Source organism: Mustela nigripes, chromosome 2, assembly GCF_022355385.1.
Source record: "Mustela nigripes isolate SB6536 chromosome 2, MUSNIG.SB6536, whole genome shotgun sequence".
NCBI classification, from domain to species: Eukaryota; Metazoa; Chordata; class Mammalia; order Carnivora; family Mustelidae; genus Mustela; species Mustela nigripes.
Genome location: NC_081558.1, coordinates 43,475,723 through 43,498,416, shown reverse-complemented (window position 1 = coordinate 43,498,416; position 22,694 = coordinate 43,475,723). Strand labels below are relative to the sequence as shown.

The following is a 22,694-nucleotide window of genomic DNA, read 5'->3' as shown; positions in this document are numbered from 1 at the left end:
AAAAACCAAGGAAATTTGACATAAGGACTCTAGTAAAAACACTGGTTCATTAACTGAAACAAATGTACCATCTTAATGTAAAATGTTAGTAATGGGGGAAAATGTGTGGGATTATATGGGATTTCATGGTTCTATCAGCTCATTTTTTTTTGTTCTAAAACTGTTATTAAAATGTCTATTAATTAAAAGAAAGTATTGGTGAAAGGAGGAAAAAGAGAAGCGAGAATCTCCTATTTCTCAGAGATACAAAGGACCCCTTAAATAATAGCTTAATATGAGTATCCCAAATCTTCCTTCACTTAAACTTTGCAAGGAAAGAGCAGATCCCAAGAAAAATGTGTTATTATGTGTTGTTTCATCCATCCTATTTTCAGTAGCCTGCAAGCTCCCCACGGCCTATACATAATCTTTATCTCCCCAGCACATAGTTTGTCTGCTGCTTGGAGAATTCCTTCTGACTGGCTGACTAAATAAATGAAGGAATAAAGGAATTAATGATTGAATGAGGTATCCTAAGCATATTTCCTGAGTTAATATATAGTTATGTTTGACTTGCCAAATGAGTGATTGAGGGGATAACAGTAATCCTTATACACATTATTAACCACAGAATTTTGAAATGGTAAATCCATTATTCTGAGCAAGTCCTTGAGAATTGTGTTAGCACAAAAATATAATGCAGGGATCTCTTGTTTCCTTCCTGTGTGTTCCTTTTTACCTCCTCAGATAAAGTAGCACTGACAATGTCTGTAATAAATAAAACTGTTACTATTTACTGGTGACCTTTTGGGGGCCAGATACTTTGGTAGGTAAGTAGGTAAGTTTAATAGTATTTTCAGTCCTTAAAACAATTCTACTCTATGTATCTATGTATCTACATATCTATGTATATATGTATCTAGCTAGCTAATTTTGCCTTTGTTTTACAGATAAGCAAACTGATCATAGCAGCTCAGCTATGGGCAGAAAAATTTAGGATTTAAATACTGAACTTTTTGAATTCAAAGTCTACACTCTTTCCAGAACACAATGTTGCATTGAAATGTTAGTGAATCCACTAATAAGTCATTCAGTCCTTGGGTGAGTACATATGAATGTGCTTGTTGAAGATTAATGTTTTTCAGTTTCTTAATGATTGGCTTGAATATTTGTCAGTTCCCAGATTTGCATGCACAGTCAACAGAGGGGGGTATTCTGTGGAGTTTACCTTGGAATTTGCCAGAGTTTACTGGTTTATGCCAAGCAACCTAGTATTCTGATAATATGCAAAACATTTAGCAAGTACCTGGAGATTGCATTTCAGTGTGGGGCAAATGGGACAAAACAGAACAAAACAAACAAACAAACAAAAACCTATACATAGAAATATACAGAAAAAATATACACAGATATACACAAAATATTCTGCTCTCCAGATACTCAATTCAATGAGGAGAAAAAAAAAAAAAAAGCCAAATTACTTACAAGACATCCAAATAGGAAAGGTTTAAGATACCCCTTTGATTTCATTTAAAGCTAACTGTTAAAAGTCTAGAAGATCTGAACATATCTAGTTTGATTTGAAAATACTATTGTCATCCTGCGATACCACAGTGACATTTGGGGGAATAATCTGCAGTGATGTCCATACATGTAAGGAAAAAAGAGGGTATTAGAATCTCTTCATCTGAGAGTTCTGGATTACCTATAAATATCTTGGTGAAACTTCACATTTATTGCTTGAAATTAATAGTCAAGCTGGGTATCTTTTCCTTCATAAATTAGAAAAAAGAAATAAGATATACATGTTTACATAAATATAGTCCTGTGTGAAGACTCCTGGACACATAGAACATTCAGGGCTGCTACTAATTTTATTCATATTTCTGAGCACTAACAGCAAAGTTACTAAATTCAGGTTAAAAAAAAAAAAAGAAGGAAAATACGTTTGGTTGTTTATAAGAGCAGGAGAAGTTTTATGAGGGATATCAGTTTAATTTCTTCACTAAGAGCAAAGGCCTATATTTTCCTAACAGGAGACACTGAGATCTATCAGTCAATCATACTACATTTGCATAGCACCTATACACAGAGTTTCTCAGGGTGTTTTACAATACAGTTAATTTACAGCTTAGATAATTAAGAGTCTGCCATGTTAAACAAATGAGACAAAGCTGAGAGTTGAAAGCTGTGATCATGTCAGCTCTGAAACCCCAACATAGAAAGTGAGTTACATATTCCCAAAGTCATGGCAATTAAAGTTCAAGCAGGTATCTGAAGTTATGTTTTAATTATTCTTTACTCATCCTAGTCTATGGTGGTTTAAGATGGTTAGGTTCTATGAGTAAATACTCTAGTCAGCTGTCCCTATTCCTCACTTTCTAGTGTCCCTGCCTGCCTACTGTAGCAGCCTCCCACATGAGCTGCTGTGACTGAAACTATGCTTTCTGTTTTGTCTCTAATCATCTATCCCAGATTTTTATAAGTAGTAGATATTGCCATCATCTCATACAGAACAGTACAGGTATGTTCGTCAATGGCCCTGATTGATTTTTTTGGAAATACTGCTTCTCATTAAAAAAACTGCCTGAATTTTAAAAAGGTTAACTTTTGAATATTTTTTTTTGAATATGTAAAGATAAAACTCACTTGTTGCTGAAATGTTAGTAATTACAGAGACTCTAAATGGGAAATAGGTTTATAATTCCATTCCCCAGGTAAAATCTTTTAAACATTTTACTGAAATTTTCAAGCCTTTTGTTAGGAAAACATTTATAGCATTGGGGTTAACTGCCTCTACACACAGGGAATGAATTCATACATTAAAAGATAGTTTGATGTAAATATCAAATGGCTATGAGTATGAGTTCTGAAGTCAGAATCAGTGAGATTTAGATTTGAATTCCAGATCTAAAATTTATGTTGATCTAGTCATTTAATTTCTCTAAACTTCACTGCATTCACCTTCACAATTAGAATTAATAATACCTGGCTTCTAACTATGTTCAAGTCACAGGGACTACACCCAGCCTCCTGCTGAAAACAAATGAAAAAACTGGACAATTACACAGGAAACAAACTTGATTTCAGAAATATAACAATGAATGGTATAAAACTATGATCCCTGAAGGAAAGGAAAGACATGAAGCAAGACCTTGGTATCCTGGCTTTCTATATACAGGTGGGCACTTTTAAGAGGAAAGAATAAGGAAGGGGAATCTAAAAAGGACATTAATGTTTCACTGAGCTGAGGAGACATATAAGACTGAGGGACTAGGACTACAGAGTATTGGAGAAGATGGGATTATGAAAAGAAAGTACATAATTGTGTCACATGAAACTGGACATACAACAATTTTCAGAGCTCAAACAGGGTTACAAGACAGTTGAGTTCCTTTGAGCTTTCAGAAAAGAGATTTTGTAAACATTTGGCCCTTCAGTAGGGGGATGCATATTACTAGTTAACTAGACTTCAACTAAAATCTACTCTATAGCTAGTCTACCAGAGCTTAATAATAAGACATAGAAAGATCAAGCAGATTTACAGTAACTTAACTCCTGTCAATAAAATCTAATACTTTAAATAAATAAACCACAACCCAGCACATAGCAACATAACATCCATTCTGTTTATAATTCAATCTAAAATTACCAGCTAACCTAAAAAGCATAAAAATGAGAATCATGACTAGGAAAAAAAGAAGTCAACAGAAACAGATTCACAAATTCACAATTATGAAGATGATAGAATTAGCAAGCAAGGACTTTCATATCATCAATAGGGATCCTGCATAATAGCAGGGGATTACAGCTGAGAGAACCACAGACCTCAGACTCTATACAAGGAAAGAATCTCTAGAAAAACCCAAAGAAAACAAGCGAGACACAAACAAAAACAATCGAGAAAATGTTAGCCTCAGACACCACAGCTGTAGCAAACAAAAGTGGAAAACAGTAAACACACATTAACTCCTTGCTAGATAAACATAAACCTCACACATAAATCTAGTAACCTCAATTCCTTTTAATTGATAAACCTCATCTCTGGATTCACCACCACAATAATAGAAAGCATGTTAATAAGCAGTATGCAGAGACAAAACAAGCATTAGGACCACACTCAAATATGGCAAATATTCTGGGATTACCAGGCTAGAAATTTGAAATTACTATGATTAATCTGCTAAGGGCTCTAATGGAAAAAACAAAACAAAACAACCAGAACATACAAAGACACATGGTTAATGTAAGCCGAGATAAGAAATTGTAAGAAATGACCAAAAGGAAATACTAAATATAAACACCATTGTAATACAAACGAGAATTCCTTGATAGACTTATCAGTGGAATGAACATGACTGAGGAAAGAATAAGTGAACTAGAAGAAACATCAGTAGACACTTCCCAAACCAACATGCAAAGAGAAAAAAAAAAAAAAGAATGAGGAACAAACAAGTAAACAAACAAAACCACAAACCCAGAATGTCTGAGAATTGTAGGAAACTGTAAATGGTGCATCAGACGTCTATTAGAAATACCAGAAAAAGAACAAAGAAAAAAAATAAATAGAAGAAATAGTGGAAGTGATGATGGTTGGGAAGTTTCCAAAATTAATGACAGCTACTACATCATAGAGTCCAGAAGCTCAGAGAACACCAAGCATGATACAAGTGCCAAAAAAAAGCTACACATTCAAGAGAAGGGTATTCCACAGGAATAAGGGAGATATTGCCCAATTATGAAAGTATGTATGTGCTGCATTCCACAAAAATCTAATGAAACCAGTCAGGGGTAAGATGGCAGAGGAGAAGCAGAATGAAATATCATTAGGCACCAGGAGTTCAGCTAGATAGTGATCAAACCATTCTGAACACCTACAAAATCAACAGGGGGTAGAAGAGAAGAAGATAGAAGAGAAGAAGAGCAATTCTAGGAAGAATTATAGAAGCAATTCTACCAGAGCAAAGAGTTATCAAACCATTCTGAACACCTACAAACTCAACAGGAGATATAAGAGAAAAGGAACAATTCTAGGAACAGAAAATCGACCACTTTCTGGAAGGCAGGATGTACAGAGAAGTGAATCCCAAGCCCGGGAAGAAAGGATGTGGGGTGAGGGGCTGGCTCCCAGCAAGTGGCAGAGGAGTGGAGGACAATATCAGAACGTTTTGAAGTCTGCTCCACTGAGGGGCATTAATCCAGAGATTAAGAGGACTGAAGCCCTCGCAGGGACAGTATGATCTCAGCACCCACAGGGTCACAGAAAGACTGGGGGTGTCTGAGTGTGGCCGAGCTGCCAGGTATTGGAAAGGGGAATCCAGCTACAGAGATGGAGCCAAAGAGTGAGCTCTCAGCTCGGGGTTACCTTAAACTATGATCCAAGGCACAGTCAGGTCATACTCTTCGAGCTAGGATACCATAAGTGGCAGATCTGGAGAGACCCCCTCCTTTCTCCTCCAGGAGGAGTGGCATGGCAGTGTGGGAGGAATCTGCTGGGTTTGGAGACTCTAAATGAGACTGTGCACCAAAGACAGAAATGCTTGGTCATAGGCTGGGGGAGCTTGGAGTGTGGCTGGAGACCACGCAGATGGGAGGGATTCACTGCTTTTCTCTGAAGGTACACTGAGGAGTGGGGCCCCGAGCTCTCGGCAACTCCAGGCTGGAGACTGGGAGGCCACTATCTTCATTCCCCATCCTACAAAGCTATATGGAAAGCATTCAGGGAACAAAAGTTACTGAGAGTGAACCTGAGCAGATACTTAGCCTGGCCCTCGGCAAGGGCAGTGCAATTCTGCCTCAGGCAAAGACATTTGAGTATCACTGCAACAGGCTTCTCCCCGAAAAGATTAGCAAGATCACCCATCCAAGACCAAGTTCACCAGTCAATGGGAACTGCAGAACTCCAAAGTGAGGGGAAAGCAATGCATAGAATTCATGGCTTTTTTCCCATGATCCATTAGTCTTGCAAAGTTAAATATTTTTTAATTTTATTTTTTTCTTATTCTTTTTTAACCTTTCCTCTTTTAACATTTTCTAACTATTTTATCTTAGCAATAACTTTTGTGAAAAAATTATTTAAATTTTCATTGTTATAGTCATATTTTATCCCTTCATTTTATTTAACTTTACTTTTTGTAAACATGTAGGCTTTTTTTTTCCTTTAAAATTCAGGGATACAATTTCTTCTAATGGGTCAAAATATACACTAAATCTAGCACATGTCTTTGTTCCAGTCTCCAGCCTGATCACATGCTCTCTCTTTTTTTTTCCCCCCAACCAACTTATCTTATCAATTCCTGTTTTAGAATCTTTTTTAAATTTTTATCTTTACAATCATATTCAATCCCTCATCATGTTTACCTTTATCTATCTATCTATCTATCTATCTATCTAAGTTTTTCTTTCTTTAAAATTCTGGGAGGTAGTTTCTTCTAAGAGACCACAATATACACTAAATCAAATGGGTGGCTCTTTTCTATTCATCAATGTATTCACTAATGTGTGTGCATGTGTGTGTGTACTTTTTTATTTATTTATTTTTATTTTTCTCCCTTTCTTCTCCACCGAGTTTTGGGTCTCTTCTGATTAGGTTAGTGTATATTTTTCTGGGGGCTTTGCCACTTTTTTAGTATTTTAGTCTCTCATTCATATATTGTTCTCTGGATAAAATGACAAGGCAGAAAAATTCAAAACCAAAAAAAAAAAAAAAAAGAACAAGAGACAGTATGGATGGCTAGGGACCTAATCAATAGGGACATTGGTAATATGTCAGAACTAGAGTTCATAATGACAATTATCAAGGTGCTAGCTGAGCTCAAAAAAGGCATGAAAGGTATTAGAGAATCCCTTTCTGGAGAAATAAAATCCCTTTGTAGAACAATAAAATAACTAAAATCTAATCAAGTTGAAATTTTAAAAAGCTATTAATGAGGTGTAAAAAAAAAAATGGAGGCTCCTAGTGCTAGGACAAATGAAGCAGAAGCAAAAATTTGTGATATAGAAGACCAAATTACAGAGAATAAATAAGCTGAGCAATAGAGGGACAAACAACTACTGGACCACAAGGGGAGAATTTGAGACGTAAGTGATACCATAAGACGAAACAATATTAGAATAATTGGGATCCCAGAAGAAGAAGAAAAAGAGAGAAGGGGGAAGAAGGTATACTGGAGCAAATTATAGTAGAGAATTTCCCTAATATGGCAAAGGGAAAAAACATTAAAATCCAGGAGGTACAGAGAACACCCCTCAAAATCAATAAAAATAGGTCAATACGGTATCATCTAATAGTAAAACTTAGGAGTCTTAGTGACAAAAAGAAAATCCTGAAAGCAGTTTGCAACATACAATGGTAGAAATATTGGAATGGCAGCAGACTTAACCACAGAGACCTGGCAGGCCAGAAAGAACTGGCATGATATATTCAGAGCACTAAATGAGAAAAATATGCAGCCAAGAATACTACATCCAGCTAGGCTGTCACTGAAAATAGAAGGAGAGATAGAAAGCTTTGAGGACAAAAGTTAAAGAAATTTGCAAACACCGAACCAGGCCTACAGGAAATATTGAAAGGGCTCTTCTAAGTAATGAGAAAGCCTAAAAGTAGTAGACCAGAAAGGAATGGAGACAATATACAATAAAGTCAACTTACAGGCAATACAATGGCACTAAATTCATCTCTTTCAATATTTATCCTGAATATAAATGGGCTAAATTCCCCAATCAAAAGACACAAGGTATCAGAATGGATAATAAAAAATAAGTCCCACCAATATGCTGTCTATAAGAAATAATTTTAGACCCAAAGACACCTCCATATTTTAAGTGAGGGGGTGAAAAATAATTTACCACGCTAATGGTCATCAAAAAAAAGCTGGGGTGGCAATTCTTATATCAGATAAATTAGATTTTAAGCCAAAGATACACTAGGAGATGAGGAAGGACACCATTTAACACTTTAGGGTCTGTCCAAAAAGAAGATCTAACAATTTAAATATCTATGCCCCTAACATGGGAGCAGCCAACTACATAAACCAATTAATAAAATCAAAGAAACACATTGACAATAATACAATAATAGTGGGGACTTTATTACCCCCCTCAATGAAATGGACGGACCTTCCAAGCAAAAGATCAACAAGGAAATACAGGCCTTAAATGACACGCTGGACCAGATGGATATCGCACATATATACATTCTTCCCTAGTGCATATGGAACATTCTTCAGAATAGATCACATCCTGGATCATAAATCAGGTCTCAACTGGTACCAAAAGATTGGAATCATTCCCTGCATATTTTCAGACCACAAGGCTCTGAAGTTAGAATTCAATCACAAGAGGAAAGTTGGAAAGAACTTAGATACATGGAGACTAAAGAACATCCTACTAAATAATGAATGGGTTAACCAGGAAATTAAAGAAGAATTGAAAAAATACATGGAAATGAATGAAAATGAAAACACAACTGTTCAAAATCTGTGGGACACAGCAAAGGCGGTTCTGAGAGGAATATATAATGGTACAAGCCTTTCTCAAGAAACAAGAGAGGTCTCAAGTACACAGACTAACCCTACACCTAAACAAGTAGCAAAGAAAGCCTAAACCCATCAGGAGAAGAGAAAAAATAAAGATCAGAGCAGAAATCAATGAAATTGAAACCAAAAGAACAGTAGGACAAATCAATGAAACAGAGCTGGTTCCTTGAAAGAATTAATAAGATTGATAAAGCCCTGGCCAAACTTATTAAAAAGAAAAGAGGAAGGACCCAAATTAATAAAATTACAAATGAAAGAGGCAAGATCACCACCAACACCAAAGAAATACAAACAATTATAAAAACATATTATGAGCAACTACACTCCCTCAAATTTGACAATCTGGAAGAAATGGATGCGTTCCTAGAGACATATAAACTACCACAACTGAACCAGGAAGAAACAGAAAACGTCAACAGACCCCTAACCAGTAAGGGGGTTGAAAATATCATCAAAAATCTCCCAAGAAACAAGAGCCTGGGGCAGTCGGCTTCCCAGGGGAAATCTACCAAACATTTAAAGAAGAATTAATACTTTTCCCTCTAAAACTGCTCCAGAAAATAGAAATGGAAGGAAACTTCCAAACTCATTTTATGAGACCAGCATTACCTTGATCCCAAAACCAGACAAAGACTCCATCAAAAAGGAGAATTACAGACCAATACCCATGATGAACAAGTATGCAAAGATTTTCACCAAAATACTAGCCAATAGGATCCAACAATACATTAAAAGGATTATTCACCATGACCAAGTGGGATTTATTCCCCAGCTGCAAGGTTGGTTCAACATCCGCAAATCAATCAATGATTGATTAATTATATATTAATAACACATTAATAAAACACATCAATAAATAAGACATTAATAACACATTAATAAAAGACAGAACAAGAACCATATGATACTCCCAATAGATGCTGAAAAAGCATTTGACAAAGTGCAGCACACTTTCTTGATCAAAACTCTTCAAAGTGTAGGGATAGAGGGTACATACCTCAATATCATCAAAGCCATGTATGAAAAACCAACAGAAAATATCATTTTCAATGGGGAAAAACTGAGAGCTTTTCCCCTAAAGTCAGGAACATGGCAGGGATGTCCACTGTCACCACTGCTTTCAACATATTCCTCAAAGTTCTAGCCTCAGCAATCAGGCAATAAAAAGAAATAAAAGGCATCTCAATCGGCAAAGAAGAAGTCAAACTCTTACTCTTTGCAGAAGATATGACACTTTATGTGGTAAACCCAAAAGACTCCACTCCAATACTGCTAGAACTTGACAAGAAATAAGTCAAATGTCAAGATATAAAACCAATGCACAAAAACCAGTTGCATTTCTATACACCAAGAATAAAATAGAAGAAAGAGAAATTAAGGAGTTGATCCCATTTACAATTGCACCCCAAAACACAAGATACCTAGGAATAAACCTAACCAAAGAGGCAAAGAATCTATACTAAGAAAACTATAGAGGACTCATGAAAGAAACTGAGGAAGACACAAAGGAATGGAAAAACATTCCATGCTCATGGTGCTCATGGATTGGAAGAAAAAATATTGTGAAAATGTCTATGCTGCCTAAAGCAAGCCATACATTTATTTATTTATTTATTTATTTTTAAAGATTTTATTTATTTGACAGAGAGAGAGAGATCACAAGTAGGCAGAGTGGCAGAAGGAGACAGAGGGGGAAGCAGGCTTCCTGCCAAGCAGGGATCCCAATGTGGGGCTCGATCCCAGGACCCTGAGATCATGACCTGAGTTGAAGGCAGAGGCTTAACCACTGAGCCACCCAGGTGCCCCGCAAGCCACACATTTAATGCAATCCCTATCAAAGTACCATCAATTTTTTTTTCCAAAGAAATGGAACAAACAACCCTACAATTTATATGGAAACAGAAAAGACCCCAAATAGCCAAAGGAATGTTGAAAAAGAAGGCCAAAGTGGTGGCATAACAATTCCAGACTTAAGCTCTGTTACAAAGCTGTCATCATCAAGACAGTATGGTATTGGCACAAAAAGAGACACATAGATCAATGCAACAGAACACAGAGCCCAGAAATGGACCCTCAACTCTATGGCCAACTAATCTTCGACAAAGCAGGAAAGAATGGTCAATGGAAAACAGTCTTTTAAAACAAATGGTGTTGGGAAATTGGACAGCCGCATGCAGAAGAATGAAACTGGACCATTTCATTTCCTTACTCCACACACAGAAATTGACTCAAAATGGATGGAAGACCTCAACGTGAGACAGGAATCCATCAGTATCCTTGAGGAGAACACAGGCAGCAACCTCTTCAACCTCAGCTGCAGCAACTTCTTCCTAGAAATATCGCCAAAAGTAAGTTCCTTGCTTTTTAAATTTTTCTTTGCAAGGTCAAAAATAAACTACTGGGACTTCATCAAGATCAAAAGCTTTTGCATAGTGAAGGAAACAGTCAACAAAAACAAATGACAACCGACAGAATGGGAGAAGATATTTGCAAATGACACATCAGAAAAAGGGTTAGTATTCAAAATCTATAAAGAACTTACCAAACTCAGGACCCAAAGATCAAATAATCCAGTTAAGAAACGGGCAGAAGACGTGAACAGACATTTCTGCAAAGAAGACATCTAGATGACCAACAGACACATGAAAAAGTGCTCAATATCACTCAGCATCAGGGAAATACAAATCAAAACCACAATGAGATACCATCTCAAACCAGTCAGAATGGCTAAAGTTAACCAGTCAGGAAACGACAGATGTTTGCAAGGATGCAGAGGAAGGGGAACCCTCCTACACTGTTGGTGGGAATGTAAGCTGGTACAGCCACTCTGGAAACAGAAAGGAGGTTCCTCAAAAAGTTGAAAACAGAGCTATGCTAAGACCCAGCATTCACACTACTGGGTATGTACCCTAAAGATTCAAATGTAGTGATCCGAAGGGGCACAAGCCCCTGAGTGTTTATAACAGCAATGTCCACAATAGCCAAACTATGGAAAGAACCTGGATGTCCATCAACAGATGAATGGATAAAGAAGAGGTGGTATATATATACAAGGGAACACTATGGAGCCACCAAAAGAAATGAAATCTTGCCATTTGCAACAATGTGAATGGAACTAAAGGGTATTATGCTGAGTGAAATTAGTCAATCAGAGAAAGATAATTATCATATGATCTTTCTGATATGAGGAATTTGAGAAGCAGGGCAGGGGGTTGGGGGGTAGGGAAAGAAAAAAAGAAACAAGATGGGATTGGGAGGGAGACAAACCATAAGAGACTCTTAATTTCACAAACTGAGGGTTGCTGGGGGATAGGGGTAGGGAGAGGGTGGTTGGGTTATGGACATTGGGGAGGGTATGTGATATGGTGAGTGCTGTGAAGTGTGTAAGCCTGATGATTCACAAACCTGTACTCCTGGGGCAAATAATACACTATATGTTAATAAAAATATTTTTTTTTAAAAAGGAGATATTTGGTAAGAGGAAGTGGGGGAGGAGGAGGAGGAGGAAAGAAAAGAAAAGAGAAAAGAAAACCAGTTTATATTTTAGGAACTGTCTTATGTCCTGAAAATGAAAAAAATTAAGAATAGCATATAGCATTGATCTGTCATTTTTTTCTCCCTTACATTCACCTATTCACCTACTATTTCCTTTTTCCTTCCTTCTCTTCCTCCTTCCCTTTCTCTATTTATTTCTCTTATCAAAACATATAAAACCCTTGCTTAATGAAGATATAGTTTCTAACATAAAAAGTATTCATCAGTTATTTAACAAAAGTATTTAAAAACATTGCTAATAAGAAAGAGAACTTTGACTTCATTCCTCCTCAAATTAGTTTTGCTCAGCTTTGTGTTTATTGAACATATTATAAAGAAGTGTGGCACCTCAGAAAGTGAACTAGAAGATTTAAATTGATTTGTACAAAGTAAGTCCTACATTTGGGGGGAAAATACCCAACAAGCCCAAATACAGCATGGCAATATAAAATAAAAAATAAAAATTTTTTAAAAAGGAAAAAAAACACTTTAATAGAGTTTATAAAAACACTGCAAATAACAGGTTTATAATTTATAAAGCAAGTGGTTTGATTTTTAACATGTTCAGATTGTTATTTTATGCCAAGCATATAATGTATTGTGGAAAGAATGTGTTGTTTTCTATGTTTACTAATTGTGCAAATTTTAAAAAGTTGGTATAGCATTTGGTAAATATATTTTATAATGAACTACAAAAGCATGTTCAGTATGTTTGCAGTGTTTCAATTGCCATGTAATTTGTTCTCTGAAAATCACTGGCAAGCATATATAAAAAACTGTTAGTAGCTCACTAACGTATAATGTTTTCCAAATGTATACAAAATATTTTCACATACATATTGTCCATCTGAAGAAATGAGAAATGTAGCTCCACTGGAATTACACAGAATATGTGTTTCTTATCCAACGTATTTTAACACTATCACTTCGACCCAGTGGATGCTTTGGACTTTCCATTTTTAACCCCAAGGAATTTCAATCCCATGTTAGTGACTTAATTTAATAAAAATAATCTCAACATTGATTTTATCACATAAAATCTTATGGATTATATTCCATTAAATCAGTTATTTCCTTGGCAATTTTTAATGAAGTAATTCTCATCATTTTCCATTTTTCTTCATTTTATTTCATGTACAGCAATGGACATACCATAAGATTTAACACAGTAAGAGAGTTTGTTTGTTTGTTTTTAACTATTATTTTTTCAACTTTAATTTTCCTTAGTCAATTATCACTAGTAAAATTATATCAGAAGCTTAGGTATTCCCACATGTTTTTAACATAATAAATTTTACCATATGCAGCTTGACCACTTGCCATGTTTTAATGTCCTGATTGTTTTCACACCATGAGGTTATTAAAGAGAGGATTTAATTTATTTCTAAATCATTCCATTTGAGAATTTTCAACAATTTACCTCATATATTCTAAGGTTTTGATTCCCCTGTTTGGATTATTAATCTACTCCTTCCATCTACGCCCAGTGAATTCTTATAGCACGTATCCATAACAGTTCAAGAGTGAAGTTGTATGGTGAAGTGGGAAGGTCAATATTTCCTGACTCTACCTTTTTCCTTTCCTCCACTCCTCCATCTCATAGCAAGCTGAGCCAAAAATGGAGTGTGGATCTTAAGCAACATTTTGAGTGGCATATCCCTCTAAAAAATGCAGGCCAAATGGGGCACCTGGGTGGCTCAGTGGGTTAAGCCTCTGCCTTTGGCTCAGGTCATGATCTCAGGGTCCCGGGATCAAGCCCCACATTGGGCGCTCTGCTCAGTGGGGAGCCTCCTTCTCCCTCTCTCTCTCTGCCTGCCTCTCTGCCTACTTGTGATCTCTATCTGTCAAATAAATAAAATCTTTTAAAAAGTCCAGGCCAAGATATAACTTATCACCCATCTGTTTTTTGTTTTTTTGTTTTTAAGAATTTGTTTATTTATTTGACAGACAGAGGGATCACAAGTAGGCAGAGAGGCAGGCAGAGAGAGAGGGGGAAGCAGGCTCCCCGCTGAGCAGAGAGCCCGATGTGGGGCTCGATCCTAGGACCTCGAGATCATGACCTGAGCCGAAGGCAGAGGCTTTAACCCACTGGGCCACCCAGGCGCCCCCACCCATGTTTTGATGCATGGCATGTGTGTGTGGGTACAGGTATGGGTGTGTGTGGTAAGAGGGGACGAGACAGAGAGAGTGAGCATGCAAAGGACAAAACAAGTTAAGGAAAGGTGGCAAAGATTTATACTTTGTTGGTTCAGATGAAGGACATATAATTGACATGATTGTCCAGCTATTACTCTTTCAACATTGCTGTAGGTTTGAATTCTTAAGAAAAAAAAAAAAGTAAACATAAATAAAATTAGGAAATCCGATATGTGAGCAATTCAAAGCCTATACTGATCAACTAAGTTTTCTTCTTGTCTGCTCCTCTTTTCGACTCCACAACTGACCCTCTTTGTTGCTCACTCTTATACTGCCATCCGTATGAGACAGAGAGAAAAGGAATGAACTGCAGAGCTGAGAATTGTAGACCCTCTGAAGTACCTCTTTCTAGTCCCATCAATCCCACTAACTCAAACACTGGTTAGACAAAAAGATAACAGAATTTGTATTTTGGGTTCAAATAATTCAGTGTTCATTGCCTAAATGCAAAGCTTAGTGCTAAATGTTTTTTATGTGTATTATCCACCCCATACTTCCAAATAAACATAAAAGGCAGAGATCATTATAACACCTTTTAGATGAGTATATGGAAATTCATAGAGGTTAAGAAGTATGTTTGCTAACAGACAACTCTTGAGAATATTGTGAATTGAATCTGTCTTCACTGGTTTCACAAGCAGTTAGCTTAATCATTTATTTAAAAGTTTCTAAGTTCAGAACTTAAAATCAGGTGGGACTAGGTTTGACTTGCCCTTGCATTCTCAACAGGAGCTTGAAATTGAACAGGTTACTTATTCAGTCTGAGCCTCAGTATTCTCATATATAATGAAAATATGATATACCCTGAATAATTATGAGGATTATACGTAGATAGAATATATACATAAAATCTAACTTCTTACTTATAAATGTTTAACAAATGGAATTTATTTACATAAGACTCTTGAGAACCAGGCTCAATAGTTTTCAAAGTTATTTATCATGTAAGAGTATATTTTAAATTACAGGAATCCATATTTCCCGATGCCAAATATGATAGAATCAGCTATAAATATTCTTTTCAGATGCTATCTTTCATTGGTCTTTTTAAGTAAATTGTCTAGTTCTCAGAGTATTTTGCTGACATTTTATGTTTTTTTTACAAACTTTAATTTCAGAGAAAGCTTGAAAATGGTGAAAGTTCATCATATCTTAAAAGGCTGTGACAGAAAGTCCCCATTTGTCACTTTCTTAAGCATGATTTAATCAGTAATTATTTATTGGACAAACACTATAGGACCAATACTGTATGAAAATAAAATACGGCCTCTTAAAAACCTGAAAAATGAGTAACTTGAGAAATGTAACTTAAAGAACTACAAAATTTCATGTATAGAAAGGAACTTAGAGAGATTTTGTAACCAGCATTGTTTGGATGCTCAGTCTGTCTGAAAAAGGGACAAGAGAGAAGGGAACGGACCATACCACCCTGCCCTAAGGGTGGGGACGGGGGTGGGAGGGGCGGCTTTTTTAATGACAATCACCTGTGTCCAACAAAGAATAAACAGACCCTAAAAAGAAGTAAGCCATTAAAGATGTTATCGCTAGTCCTGCTTACACAAAAATGCTGTCAGTATTAAAAAGATTTACGTTCCCTGGTCAGCTTTCAATAAAAGAGCAACCTTCAAAGCCCTCAGCCCAAAGCTACTGTGACCCTCCTCACTCCTGGGAGCTTTATTCCCCCTCTGTATCCTTGCTTAATAAAATTCTGTTGTTCCACTCACTTTTCTTTGTCAGTGAGACTCATTCTTTGACTCTGTGAGACAAGAACCTAGCTCTCCCACTTCATATTTACTTAATAACAAAATGGGAACTTTTCAAAATGTTTTTCACGTCTTGGAACGCAAATTACTTTTCCTAAATGTGATGACCACTCTGGGAAGACACTCTGTATTTATAAGTAAACCCTCAAATTTGATAGGGTCGAGTTGCTTACTATTCAAAATATGTTTTATAGGAATGAAGAATCATCATTACCTGGAGGCATGTTAGAAATGGAGAAATCGAGCCTCACCTCAGACCTCCAGAATCCCAATTTAACAATGTCCCCAGGTAATTCATATGCACACAGTTTAAAAACACACATCTAGTCTATCTATGTCTTCGTTACTTGAGTACTAGTATTTAGAGGCATAAAAATGAAGACTGAATATAGCCCAAAGGCTAAGAGATGTCTGCATATTGTATGCAAAATTGCAAATATTTGGCTGGCTTCAAAGCATTCCAAACCTGTTGGCTGATAAACACTTATCTGAGTAAAACATAGTGCCTCCACTTCCAGGGCAGCTTTTGCTCAATTCTAATGATTCACTATGAACAATGGCCTTTAATTAGTTTTATTTTGGAAATCTGCAGTGCAGGTTTTTTCCTTTGTGAGAACTGCTGATTAATTAAGCAAGAGGACACTCCAGGCAATATATTTCTGGATGTAGGATGAGATGGAGTGAAGGATATGTTGGAGATTTCGTGACTTGTTCACCATCTTATACAAGTACATATATTCCTCAGCAAGATGCTGCCCAAATGGGACTCGTTATGCTCAAACTAGAGGAAACATCAGCACGTTTAGGGGAGAACTGCAGGTCCAATCATTTTTAGAGTATTAGGCACGTTTGTTTAAATTCCAATCAGAAAGCTCCACTTTTGCCCAGCATTTGAAATCTATTTGGTAATTTACCTTACAGCAATGTTTGAATAACAAAAAGGTTAAAAAAAAAATTAAGCAACCAGAAACAAAACAAAACCAAACAAAACAAAAAACCTTACTTTCCAAGGGCAAAGCATTCCAGTTTTACAGATGAATCCTTTGCAGCTTGTATAGTTTCAGGAAAACGCACTTCAATCTTTGGTTCATATTCCCCCATCACACCTGTTAAATATCAAAAGAGCTAGCAGCATTTCTGGAGAATAGAAGTTTTCTGTGAAGTAAATGCTTCATTAACCAAAAACTGATTATTTTGTACTTCAATTAACAACATTTTCATAGACTTAAATGAGTGATAGAGGGCAAAGAAACTACATGATGCTATTTAAGGAATTAGTTGATTTTCTTCTTGCTTAAAAAAGCAATATCTAAGATATATCAGAGTGTCAGAATAGAGGCATCCCAAATTTCCCTATATTCCACATTAGGATCTAACAAAGAATTTGTCTTCCAATTAAGGAATGAATGCACCTAGATTCTAAAATGTTTCTGAATTATCAAGAACATTTCTTCTCTAGAGATATCCAGATCTATTACGCCTTCATGGAACTCACTGGGGCAGATCTGTTCAGGAATAAGGAAATTTTCATTAACACTGTAGGAGGTCTCTTAATAGAAAATAACAGTATTTCTGCAACAAAATCTACAAATTAATAAAAATAATTGAGATAAAGACATAAATGTTCTCATGTCAGTTCATTAAGGAATTACTGCTAAATGAGTTTGCTGTTCACTTATAAAGACACATTTGTTTTTATAGTTTTAAATTTTTTAACAAGGAATTGTGGATATGGGCTAAGAATAAGACAATAGTCTAATGTATATAAATATGTTACCTACCAGAGGTGTAGCAGAAATATATCCCTAGGCTATCCTCATTAACTTAATTAATGAAATAAGTGGCAAATCAAGATTCCTCAAAAAACTGATTTTTTTTTTTTAATTTATAAACCAAATGCCAGAGTAATCTATTCCAAAGGTAAATGATTTACTGGTGGCCAGTACAACTGCACAGAAGATAAAATTTACAAAATATGTATCAAATAAAAATACTTGATTTTTAAGACCTGATCATTCCAAACATTCAAAGAAGCTATTGTTGAGGTAGTACAGAGTACTAGTTCAGCGAACTAGTTAAATTTTCTATATCGTATTTTCTTGACATCTGATTTTTCTTGAGTGTCTACTTTTAGAAGAGGTTTGATATTTCTTATATTAATACTATTAACATTAATATAGTATAATTCTTCTGATCTGTTTTTACCGTGTATGCACTAAAGATAATAGAGGGGATAGAAGAATGAAGGACTTAAGAAGGGGAGAAGGAGAAACTAAAAGTAGACCAGGAAAAGGAAAAATATGGTAGAATTTCTATGCATATTATTGGCTTATGAGCACTTTCTTTCATGAACAGAGTACTCACTGGAGGACAGAAATTGGACTTATGAATAAGTCTAGTGGTTGCTATATTCTGAACTAAGACTATCCAAGTGTATTTGGGTGGTTAGTGATTATAAAAGCTCTGTCGTAAGAACTCCCCGCATGGAGCTAGTTCCATAATTCTGTTAGCCATCATTAGCATTATGTTCTTGCTCTTAAAATCCTCAGAGAGAAGAAAACTCTATGAGGTACTACATTTCTAGTCCAGATCTGATCATAAAATGCATCAACAGGTTTTCTATCTTTACATTTACCACTGTGAATATTTAATTAAAGAATCGACTAGAGGATTATTCTACTTCGATGACTTCCCTAAGTTTTCTAGTTCTCTAAATCTTGTGCCAGCTATGTCTTGACTAAACTAAAAAACTCATCAGAGACCAATTTGAATTATGTTCCTTGGAGGAATATAATTAGCATGAATAGTGTTTCATTCCTCTTTGGAATGCTTATAATTAATGTTTGCTTGCTTTGCTTTCCTTGGATGTGAATTTTTTTCCCCATTTTGCCAGCCAGGTAAATAAAGGGTGAACAAAAAAGACAACTTTGGAAAAGGAAGAGGCATTAAAGAAAGGCTGCATCATATGCTCATTGAAAACAATATTACTCCATTAAGAAGTTTGGCAGCACCCACACGTGCACACACACACGCCTATTCCCTCAAACAAACTTTTTTATATAAAATGCTCCTTAAGCAAGGAAAGGATCTGTTCCAATGCCAGTGAAGAAATGGCATGATATACCCAGAGTCATATAAACTATACCATGTAAGTGAATTATAGAATTTTCTATTATATTTTTTTTACAGTATCTGATTTCCATCGTATTTGTAAATTGAACCTCAACTCATTGATGATGTGGCTCCTCTGAACCAGAGGGAAGCTGAAAGCTCAACAGATGTCCCCAGGCCTCAGAAGCGAAAGTATATTCCCAAGATAGCTCATCATCTTACCATCAGTGCGCTGCACTAATGGAGTGGGCGGTCCTTGAACACTTCTCTGTGCTTCTTTGTTTGTTATGAAGCAAGTGTAGTTGCCCACATCTGATGGTTCCACTTTGGCAATGTATAAGTTTCCTGTCTCTTGGGATACAAACCGCCTGTTGTCCTCTTGAACATATAAGGGGTTATCATTGAAGGTCCATGCATAAGATAAGTCTGGGGAACAGAAAAAAATAAGCATTATCCTTACTGTATTTATTCTTATCTGGAAGTTCTGTGCCCTCTTCTCCATAATTAGAATAAAATTGTGCCCCAGTTGATGCCTGCTGTCCTAGTATAATTGTAATATTCCCTTATATTCAAATTTGGATGATACATGACATAGTCATTCTGCCCATCACTGGCTTTGTGTATTTAGGGGTGCAATGAGGGCATGCCAAGAGAATAAGTGGATGAATGTATTAAGAACAGCTGTAACATATATAAAATATCACGGGGTTAAAATACACATGTATTTCTCCAGTAATGCTCACATGAAAACAGTTCTCTCAATATGCAGTCCAAAGGATGTCCATACTAAACTGTTTTGTGTCTGATTTCATTTAACATGGATTTTTTTAATGTTCACCTATGTTGTGTGACTATCAGGTACTTCTTTGCTTTTTATTGCTGGTAATACTCCATTTTATAAATATACCACAATTTGTTCAGCCACTTTCTTGTTGATGAGCATTTTGATTGTTTCCAGCTTGGGACCATTAGTGGTATTAGTGGAAATGACTATCTGTTGACATTTTCATTTCTCTTGGATAAGGCCCTAGGAGTGAGAAATAAGGTAGACAGATGTATGTTTAACTTTATAAGAAACCACAAAAGAATTTTTCATAGTTGTTGTACCTGCTGACCTCTCCACGAGAGATATGTGAGAGTTATAGTTATTCCATATTTTGTACAAATAACATGTCAGTCTAAAAAAAAATTTAGCCAGAAATCTTCGACCAGAGACAAACATTCTTGTGGATTAAGGTTTTTAAGTGTGGTACTATCTGAAGACTAAGAAATTGTATGAATCATGGAAACAAGGTAGAACTGAACTTACTTCTAGGGAAATGGAAGACTATAACTGGGTCTCCTGGGACTCCAAAGTAAGTGAAATGCACAGAGGCTGGGGGTGAAGAAGGGAAATACACAGGTGGAAAACACCTTCACGTACAGATGAACTCAGAAATCACATAGTAGGAAATCACAGCTCATAGAAGAACAGTCGAAGCAACTAGGGTCCCCAGTTCAGGCAGAGGCTATGGGTCATATTTGTCATCTGCACTTTTATTAAAAATGGGTGCAGAAGAAAGATATGATAGACCCAAAAATGACTAATTATTTCTGATACATCCTAGCAATCTACCCCAGGTGGAAGCAGACTATCAGAAACATTTTTTCACTAACTCTACAGTATTTAAATTCTCTAAAGGATGAGGAGGCAATACAGATCAATAGCTATTCTGACCTTAAATTTGATCTATATAGAAAAACTTATGAGGAAGTGGGGATGTTGCCATCTTTATCATCTCTTTCACATAGGGAAAAATAAAGCACAGACGGTACACTTAGGGAACAGATTTTAGAAAGCACAAAAGGAGAGAAGGAAGGGAAGAGGGAGAAAGAAAAAGAGTGAGTCTACAAACAGACCATTAATAGTGCTGAGGAGCTAAAGTATTACATTCTAACAACAATTCATAAGTTATTTTAGTGAAAATGAATTCACCTATATTGACAGAACTCTGATATAATTCTCAGGAAAGAAGAAGATAGGATAGGATGATATGTCAGAGAACAATCAACAAAAATGCCACTTACATGTAGAATGTGAAAATGTACAAAGTGGCATTAAACCTATAAAAGTAGTGTTCAGTTAGAAAAAAAAACAAGATGTATGGTAATATGAAAAGCATGCTGCAAATCAAGGTGGTTAATGCTGTGTATATGTATGTGTATGTATGTGTGTGTCTTTATACAGATCTGTGTGTCTTTATACAAATTATTAAATTTAACAACCTAGGAACGTATATAGAGGTTTTCTTAGGGTGAGGGGAAAAATTTTTATTCTCTACATAGTATGTTTCTGTCACATTATAATTTTTAACTACTATGTATTATTTGTGTAAATGGAAAAAAAAAAAAACAGGATGGGAATAGTGTCAGGAAAACCAAACACTAGAATGATTTACAACTTGTGAAACAATATAATGAATAATATTTTTCATTCTTACTCTGAACTGTTCAGAATGGAGTATTATGTTTTATTCAGAGCACATTATAATCACTAAGGAAGCTTGTTAAAATACAGATAGCTAATCCTATGCCTAGCAATTTGGTTTCCATATATCTGAGTGAAGTATCATGGAATCTGTATTTTTAACACCCTATGAATGGCTCATATAGCTGAATTGGAATATTATGTTCAGAGCACACTTTACCAAAAGGGGAATTCAAATTCTCAAGTTTATCAAGAGACAGATAACCAATACAGCAAAGACCAGAAGTTATGTCACAAAAGAAAATGATAAAAACTTAGATTTTTACCCTGGGGGCAGGGTGAAGAATAATTGAGCAGTCTTCATAGATCTGAACTGCTGTCATGTGCAGAAAGGGTTAAAAAGAGCCCTTCCTATTGATGCCCAGGAGGCAAAAATAGGACTTTGGTTGTTGGAGGTTACAGAAAGCCCTATGGGCCTTAGTATCAGGAAGACCAATCTAAACTTCAGAGCTGTAACAGAGGTGATTTGTGAGGTAATGAGCTCTCTATCATTAGAGATGGCCAAGCAGAAGATGGATGAGCTATGTTTGCAATGAATGGGAAGTTAAACCTGTTTCTATGAACAGTCTACTCTACCCTCAACATTCCTTTGCTCTTAAGAGTCTAATGCTCTTAGATCAAGTATGCATAAATAAAATTCACTTTTTATTTTTGAAAATATGCTTTGACATTCTCATCCTGTTCCAGGGTATTGAAACTTCATTGCTTTTGCAAGTCCCTACTGGAGTCTTTTATCATTTCATGTGGTCTCTTGCTTCTAAGTTTCCTTACTGATGTCCTTTGCTGCCTCACTTCTAAGCCTGTTACTCTGTCTCCACCAAAGAGATGCTCAAAGGGTTTTTGTTTGAAAGTGAGAGGTATCTAGATAGTAAATTTTTCTTCAGTATATAGAGGAAGAAAAAATGTAGTTCAGATTCCCTTGTTGTCAGTGACTCCTCATCTTTTGAACCTTTTGTGAAATAAAGACAATCTTGAGCAAATTCCCAGGGCCATGTCTCAGTTTAGGGATCTTTATTCAGTGCTGATTTGGGAAGAAAAATAAGCTCT

At 36.0% G+C, this 22,694-nt stretch overlaps 1 protein-coding gene across 1 annotated transcript in view; it reads right to left on the bottom strand.

Annotated features, from left to right (window-relative positions):
• LOC132011506 (contactin-6-like) overlaps positions 1–22,694 on the bottom strand; it is a 302,333-nt gene that overhangs the window by 91,081 nt on the left and 188,558 nt on the right. The window contains 2 exon segments of the mRNA XM_059390186.1: positions 17,013–17,115; positions 19,343–19,546. Coding sequence (XP_059246169.1) covers positions 17,013–17,115; positions 19,343–19,546 — 307 coding nt within the window.